Raw genomic sequence first — 8,661 nt, 5'->3', positions numbered from 1 at the left:
TCCTTAATATAAGCTTGAGTTTGGTTCTACTGCACTTGTTGCTTTACTTTTGAAAGCTTTACTTTTTTTAATGGCTAATCTTTGGACAATTTGGCGAGTTTGGCGGTGCAGATCTAACGCGTTACTTCTTTTCTCTCATCTGGGCAATTGAAATTCCAGCAGCTATCCTTCCCTTCCCTTTCCCCTCCTTTTCTCTCCTCCCACTCCTCTGTCTCTGCCACTTTCCTCCCTTCCATCCTTCTGTTCTCTCAATTAAAGTCAGACAGTCGTGCTGTTCGGTCCTGCGGAGATCTCATCTTTCTCAAAATGTCCTGGATTCGAGCACTCATCCTGTTCTTGCTCTCCACCCTCCTCATCCTCACCTGTAAGTACACCTTCACAGAAAATTTATAGAATAGTTCTGAGGGTCTATGATTTGCCTTTAAATATATATATTTTAATCTTGACATATCTTAATGCTTAAATATACTGTGCAAGAGGTTGGTCTTTCATTTAATTAAAAAAAAAAAATAACAACAACTGCTATTTCTGATTTTCTACTAACTTTAATCTTGACCTTGTGAAATAAAAATGTGGAAAACTCACCACCGTTTGGGGGAAAAGTCCTCAGGGGTATGGAGGCCACACCTAGTCTGTATGGTTTACCTAAAATTCACAAACAAGGTGTACCTTTAAGACCAATTGTTAGCATGATTAACTCTGTCACTTACAATGTTTCCAAATGTCTGTACTCATCCCTTTAGTTGTAACACCATGAACTTTGTGGATAAGGAGAGGGATGTCGTCATGGAGACTGATGAAACAATGGTCTCTTTTGATGTCATATCACTCTTTACTTCCTGTTGATGCAGTAGAGGTGGTCAGTTTAAAATTAAAATCAGACACCACTCTGAGCAGCAGGACCACGCTTTCCACAGAACAACTGTGTCAACTCTTGAAACTGTGCCTGCAGTCAACCTACTTCACATATGGGGAGCAACATTATAGGCAGAAACATGGGTGTGCTATGGGGTCTCCAGTTTCTCCTATTGTTGCCAACCTGTACATGGAGGAGGTAGAAAAGAGAGCCTTGACGTCCTTTTCAGGGACACCACAAAGTCATTGGTTCAGGTATGTTGACGACACCTGGGTTAAAATTAAATCTCAGGAAGTCCAACATTTTACTGACCACATCAACTCTGTGGATAAATACATCAAGTTCACACGAGAAGATGTAAAAAATTACAAGTTGGCTTTCTTGGACTGTGAGGTCTCAGTCTCTGATAGAGGACATTTACAAACTGAGGTGTACCGCAAACCCACCCACACAGACCAGTATTTGCAGTTTGACTCCCATCACCCTTTGGAGCACAAGTTAGGAGTCATCAGGACTCTGTACCACAGAGCAGACAGCGTCCCCACTAGCTCGGGAGCCAGGCAGAAGGAGAAATCCCACACAAGACAGGCTCTAGAGCAATGTGGATATCCTAACTGGGCCTTCCTGAAAGCAGAGAAGAAACCCAAACAGGACTCCAGTCAGCCAACAGGTGAAAAGGAGGAACCTAGACCCAGACCAGTGGTCATTCCATATGTTGAGGGAGTATCAGAGAAACTGAGACGTTTATTTTCTAAACATAACGTCCCAGTGGCTTTTAAACCCCAAAATACATTAAAGACTGGTTCATCCCAAAGATCCAGTCCCCTGGCACAAACAGAGTAATATTGTGTATGCTGTTCAGTGTCAGGAGGGTGATCAGTCTTACATCGGGGAAACTAAACAGCCACTGGCCAAAAGGATGGCCCAGCACAGAAGATCAACATCATCAGGCCAGGACTCTGCGGTCTACACTCATCTCCAGGCCAGCGGTCACTCTTTCAGGGATGAAGATGTTCACATCCTGGACAGAGAGGAACGATGGTTTGAGAGAGGAGTAAAGGAGGCCATCTTTGTGAAAAGAAATCGTCCATCCTTAAACAGGGGTGGAGGCCTCCGGGTTCAACTGTCCCCCTCTTACAATGCTGTTATTGCTAGTATCACTCAGCCCTCTGTGAACAGTAAACAGCCATCAGTGTGCTAATGATCCATTGTTAGGCTGATGGTCTTTCTTGACCATGTGAAAAGCTGGTCCTGGATGTCAACAAAAAACTGGTTGATCCACTACGAGAAGGTGCTATTTATAAGACTGAGTTTGTTGCAGCTCCTCAGTCTGAAGAAGTCTTTTGGATAAAAGATGAAACATTTCAACAATTTTTTAAAATTTGTCCAGAGGACCTGATTTAACTTTGTTAGAAAACGAAGTTAAGATAAATCAAGCTAAAATAAGTAAAAAAAAAAAAAAAAACTAAACACGTTCACACATTTTACAATAAAGGGAGGTTACAATCTTTAAGTTTTTATTTGTAAGTAATTGAAAACACCACAAAAGAAACAAAAGTCTGGTAATAATGACAATAATAACTTTGCAGGGCTAAACTTTGAGTTTCAGTAATATTGTTGATAGTTTTTGTTGTTCTTAGCGCCTCTGCCAATTTAGAAATGAGCCCTAATTACTGTTGGGCAGGTATGTGTCAAATAATAAACCAAAACCAGGGTTTGTTTTGACGGTGGAGTTTGCATCATTAAATATCATTGTTAGTGACTTTCTGTTATGGTTTTACTCAGTTTCCAGGGTGGTGAGAAGTGCAGCAGTTCGGGACGACTCCAAACCAGCTGACCGTAAAGGTGACGCCATTTCAAGCCTCTTAATACTGTATTGTTTTTCTCATTTTCTCCTTAAGTTCTAACGCTGTGACCTTTGACCTTTAGACGCTGCACGGCAGGTGTTCATGCACGAGTCTGACGCCTCGAACTTCTTCAAACGCCGTAGTCGCCGTTCACCCAAGTACTACGCCGAGGTCCAAGGTAGACAGACATGTGCTTCTATTAACAAAAGGGATGATTAGGTTGGGTTAAGAATAAATTTTTATTCAGCCCAAGTTATTTCTGATGATGTTTTCTTGGTATGGCATGAATTAGACACCTTTGGCCTTATAGATGTGATAAAGTGTGTTGAGGCGGGTTTCACCGGCGCACAGCTGGGCTTGGACCCATAAAAGCTGCATGGCGCAGGAGCCTCGGGGTACCACGGTGCAGGCTCTGTCTTTTTTCAGTATGAAAAGCTCTTTTTTTCATTACGTCATCAAACACAACATCATTTTACCAACTGAACACACAAATAAGCTATTCAAGACGATTTTCAGGCAGATTATCAGATATAAACCTTTAATTATTGTTTAATGGAAAGTCTAAAGCTGCCAAAATGGAGAACCTTTTCACTGATGTAACTCTGTTCATGGAAAGACCATTAAAGAAGTCTGGATGTGCCTGAGCGCCCCTCCAAAAACAGACTTTGTGCCATTTCAGAGAAATAAAATAAAGTGGGCTGTCAAAAAGGGTTGGTTATGTTCATTTTTCCAAGTCTATGTGATTAATTTTGTCTTCTTTTGAGAGATGAGTAAAAGCAAAACAGCCTTCAGAGAATGGAGCAGACTAACTTAAACACGGGATATTTTAATAAAAATCTAAAGAACAATGCAAATAACCTCCTTTCTCACTTTCCTTGTGAAATAACTACAGTGCATTTACAGCGGCTTCACTTTACTACAAGGTAACTGAACACCTGTCATCAAGCTAAGAACACCCTCCCACAGTGAAGCATGGTGGAGGCAGCATCATGCTGTGGGATTGTTATTCCTTGGATCCACACTCAGTCCAGTCAGTGTTCAAAGCTAGTTGTTTCAGCTGCTCTGCAGTCATTCAGACATCTTGCAACGTTGTACGTTGACGACATTTCGTTCTCACAACATAAAATATGAATAAAACTAATTTATAAGTATGTTTGTGCATAAAAGTCAGCAAAACAGCAGGCGTAAATGACCAAAATACTAGACTTGAACTTAAACTTTGAATTCCAGAAGTACAAAGTAGTTATGAATGTATTTGAGATGGGGGTGGGGTCAAAAAGGTCAATCTGTAGGAGTTGTGGTTTTGTCCCTGGTGTCGTGTTTATGTCTTGCGTCCTCAGTCGCTATCTTTGGCATCTGTGATTACTCACAGATGTCTTCACGTTGTCTAATTGGTGTTTACTGTATTTAAGCTTGTGTGCTTGTCTCACTCCTGGTCCTGGTATTGTCTTCTGTTTACTGGTGATGACCTGTCTGTATCATGAGTACCCCTTGATCATTCTGTTTGTTTTGCTGCCCTGTCAGCTCTTTTGTTTTGTTAATAAATTCTTTATTTTTATATATCCATCCTGAGTTCAATTCAATTCAGTTCAGTTTATTTATATATCTGCATCTAAGGAGACCAGCAGACAAGTTGAATCTTGGCTTCGTTGCTGTCTCCCATGCCTGCACCATTGGGTTCACCAGCACCTGCCTTTTGTGACACATTCAGCACCAGAACTACATCCAGTTACACTCATCCATATAATTTTAGTATAATTTGTGTAAAAGTATTATCCAAGCTGAAGTACATCACTAAGTCTGGACAGTTGATTGTAATCATTTTACTCATTTCTTAAAATAATTATTACATTGTTCTACTATTTTAAATAATTTTTAAACCATTCCATTCATCAATGAATGGTTTGTTCTCTGTTTGTTCTGGCTATTTTTATACCCCGTGGCAGAGCGACCCTCGGTCCAGCTGTTCTGTTAGCCTGATAGTGTAAAATAAGGGAGTACAGTACACACTTCTATTTTGGTGTGTGGCTACTTCTAGGCATAAGAAAGGTCACTGAAAATTGTGTTGCCACATCAAAATCAAAGATTATGTACCACCACACTTTGCTTTCTAGTTTTTATATTGCTTAAAAGTAGTTTCCTCAAATTACTGGGGTGGCAGAAAATTAATCTGTGGTGATTGGCCACCACCTGGCTCCACTATTGCACTTGCACTCTTCTCCACAGTGTAACTCCTATCTATTTGATTATCTTGCACCAAAAACATTCAGGTTTACTTCATTCTCTGTTCAGTTCCAGCCCAAAAAATACTCATTTCAAAAACTACAAACATTCACTATTCCAATCCCTCAGTGATGATTGGTGTACCGCTTGTTCTTTTTTCAGTTCCATCGGTGAGCATTTGATTAAGCGCTTAACTTTCCTTTACGTCTGACAATAGAGACTCGGTTCAATTCTTAATTTTATTTCAGAGAATGAACTTGAAGCCATTGTGGGGTTATTTTTAAGTTTCAAGCTAACATGTTTTTGTTTTTAGAACAGAAAGCACCCAGGAGGACCTACATTATATCTGTGCATGGTTAATAAAAAATGTCACGGGGAGAAACAAACAGAAAACATGTGTTTGACAAATTTATTATGTAAATTCTGCTTGGCGTTTCCACAAGGCTCGCATAAAGTCGCCGCTCTCCTGCGAGGGAACATTAATTTTCAGCCTGGTTGTGTAAAACATTTGGTTTTGCACAATGAGTTTGTGTAAAACAACACATGGTGCGGGAGTAAACAACTATTGGATAAATTTCCCTTTGTTCCTCCCAACAGCCGAGCAGAGAGTGAAACGTGCGGCCAGCGAGCGACGGAGGGAGTACAACGAGGAGCAAAGGAACGAATACGAGAACTACGTCGAGGAGGATCGAGATGGTAAGAAGGAGGTGTCGAAGGCAACCCAGCATACTGTCATTAAAATACTAAATCTAAAACGAGGCCATGCATTAATTAAAGAAATGGGTTTTAAACTAAGATGGAGTGTGACCTGTTAGCTCAGAGTATATGCAGATGACTCTCAGCTACTACCACACCACACCTGAGCTCAATGTCTGTAAGATTATCTGAATAAAAACCATTTTCGTATGATTTGACGGCCAACTTGAATTAATTTGATTCCAGTTCTAGACATAGTCTGTGTTCTAATAATATAGATATTTTGCTAACAGACAAAAGGGCTTCAGTTCAGTTCAATAATACTTTATTAATCCCAAAGGGAAATTAAATGTTGTTGTTACTCATTATCCTCGTTTCATTAAGAGATGTTATAGATACTGATGGCTGTAGACAGGAAGGATCTCTTGTAAAGGTCCATCCCACAGCGGATCCGAAGAAAAAAGCCGCAGATGCCATTCGATCCATCCACTCGGACTCGGATGGCCTCTCAGTTCCCCCAGGCTGCAGGACCACCCGAATGCTGGGCAGAACTCCTCCCAGAATGATGGCCACTCCTTCCAGCAGCCTGCCGAGCTCCTCGTTGCTACAGAAAGACTGCTGCAGGTGCCAGGGGGACGATCCTGGTCCTTCTGCTCTCACGAGCCGTGTTTCCTGATAGTTCCAGGATCTCCTTAGCTCTTAGGATCTCAGTGGTCAGGCACTCAGGCACAGCTGGCAAGTAGACGGGAATGCATCCACTGAGCCTCCTTTTCAACTCATTTGAGATTTGACACTGTAGCTGAGATATCATTTGAGCTTTTGAGATGTTAATCAGCTGCTCCCGGTTGTAAACAAAACACCTTGTTATGGTTATGCATCGTAACAAATGTCCAAAAGTAAAAAAGTATTAGTAAAACTCCTTCCAGCTGCACAGCATCTGGTACCAGAGGAAACAATCATCCAAAAAAAAAGTGACTTACATCCAGAAAAACAGGAATTATAGTTTCCAAAAGCAACATTTCAGAATGAAGGTAACAGAGCTGCTCCAACATGTAGCTGCCCAGAGCGGCGCAATTCTAGAACAATTCTAGAACCCAAGTCTTGACGCCAAGAGTTAAAGCAAAGATCTTGCAGAATATATGAGTATATGCTGATGACTCAACTACTACTACACCAATAGCTCAACACCTGTACATTTAAATCAGGTTTAGCCACTTTTGTGTTTGCTGAGCACGGTTGGCTGTGACGGCCATCTTGAATCTGACTTAATGGTTATGACTTGTAGATATTTTCTGAGCATTTCATTAAAATCCATCCAATGTTTCATGAGATATTTTGCTAAAAAAACAGACAGCTGGAGACTGAATGCAGTAAGTTTGAACCACTTTGCCAAAAACTGAAGGAATGTCAGCAGTCTGGACTGGGGTCAACCGAGACCAGATCAGACTGGATATGATCCTGTGGACCGCAGGAGGGAACCTGGGACTCCACAAAGACTCAACGTGTTTATTTGTGGTCCAGCAGAAGTTCACAGTCCCTGCGGTGCTCGGTAATTGTTGCTTTTACAGTTTCTAAACTGAGAAGTACGTCCCACAAACACACGACCTGCCTGGATAGGAAACACCAACGTGGTGATGTGAGGGGAGACTGTAGAAGACAAATTCATCTCCACCAACACAACCCATGTGATCAGTGGGGACATTAAATTTGTAGGTTTCCTCTGAAGATGCCATAAAGAGATAAAGCTCCAGTTTATGTACAAAGTATTTCCAGTATTTTTTATTTACAAAAGGTCTAAATTAATGCATGTTTTATTTTTCTCAAATTAGATTAAAAGATAACAAAATATTCTGCTGATGCATCTACTGCCAAAAACAAAAGTTATTGTGCAACTTTGCTATAATTTAAGAAAACATGCCAACATTTTGATGAATGACTGAATAATAGAGCAAAGGACCATGGTGGTAGATTTTATTTTGATCTATAAATTAGAATAACTTTATATATTAATATATGTATATATATATATATATATATATATATATATATATATGACATTAAAGTCAGAATTCTGACTTTAATCAATTTAATTCTGTGATTAAAGAGAAAAAATAACCCCCAGAATACTGAGAAAAACATGAGAAGTTTGACTTTAATCTCAGAATTCTGTGATAATTTATTTAGTATTTTACTGTGGCTCTAATTCTCATTTGTAGTATAAGAGTAAAGAGTAAACGTTGACACCTGTGTTTTATTACGGTTACCATGGTAACTGCACACCTGTGTCTCTCATTTCTCGCCTGCAGGGTCAAAATGAGAGGCAGACAAAGACTAAAAAGTAAGCCTCAAACAGTCATTGTGTAAAAACTACAAGTCGGATCTTAAAAATTCTTGATCTTTGAGCGACAGAAGATCCTGAAGGTCACATGTGTGAAAATTTAAATGTTTTATATAGTTTACATAGGTGATATGACAAGTTAAAAAGAGCCTTACGTACCAATTTCAAAGAGCTAAAAACTGTTGTGCTCTGCATTCTGGGTAGATTTGAGAGAGAAAAAACTCTTCTGAAGTGAGACACAAATTGAGTGAAAGACGACAAAAATATGGAGGTTTAGTGCTATAATCGCTTTTATAAACCAAAAAGAAAAAATGTCTAACAATCCGAAAGCGCAAATCAGTGACATCACCGTCAGTTGAACGTTCTGTGGAAAAATCTGGAAAAAAATCGTCCAACTTGAACTACGATTGTGCAAAAAAACAGTGAAGTTATTAGTGTGAGTACAGAAATGTAAAGGCCCAGCTGTGTAAGGCCTGTGAGGCCCAACTGTGTAAGGCCCAACTGTGTGAGGCCCAACTGTGTGAGGCCCAGCTGTGTGAGGCCCAACTGTGTGAGGCCCAGCTGTGTGAGGCCCTGAGGCCCAACTGTGTGAGGCCCAGCTGTGTGAGGCCCAGCTGTGTGAGGCCCAGCTGTGTGAGGCCCAACTGTGTGAGACCCAGCTGTGTGAGGCCCTGAGGCCCAACTGTGTGAGGCCCAGCTGT

General features: G+C 40.6%; 1 protein-coding gene across 1 annotated transcript in view; it reads left to right on the top strand.

The window, feature by feature from the left end:
* The first annotated feature begins 306 nt into the window (after positions 1–306).
* Positions 307–8,661, top strand: part of ucmaa (upper zone of growth plate and cartilage matrix associated a) — a 9,831-nt gene continuing 1,476 nt past the window's right edge. The window contains exons 1-4 of the mRNA XM_037695736.1: positions 307–364; positions 2,642–2,701; positions 2,786–2,881; positions 5,524–5,622. Of these exons, the coding sequence (XP_037551664.1) occupies positions 307–364; positions 2,642–2,701; positions 2,786–2,881; positions 5,524–5,622 (313 nt within the window). The remainder of the gene's footprint in view (positions 365–2,641; positions 2,702–2,785; positions 2,882–5,523; positions 5,623–8,661) is intronic.

This window comes from Nematolebias whitei, chromosome 22, assembly GCF_014905685.2.
Source record: "Nematolebias whitei isolate Nwh7 chromosome 22, NemWhi1, whole genome shotgun sequence".
Taxonomy (NCBI): Eukaryota; Metazoa; Chordata; class Actinopteri; order Cyprinodontiformes; family Rivulidae; genus Nematolebias; species Nematolebias whitei.
Note: the sequence above shows the minus strand (reverse complement) of the source record. Positions and strands in the feature narration are given on the sequence as shown.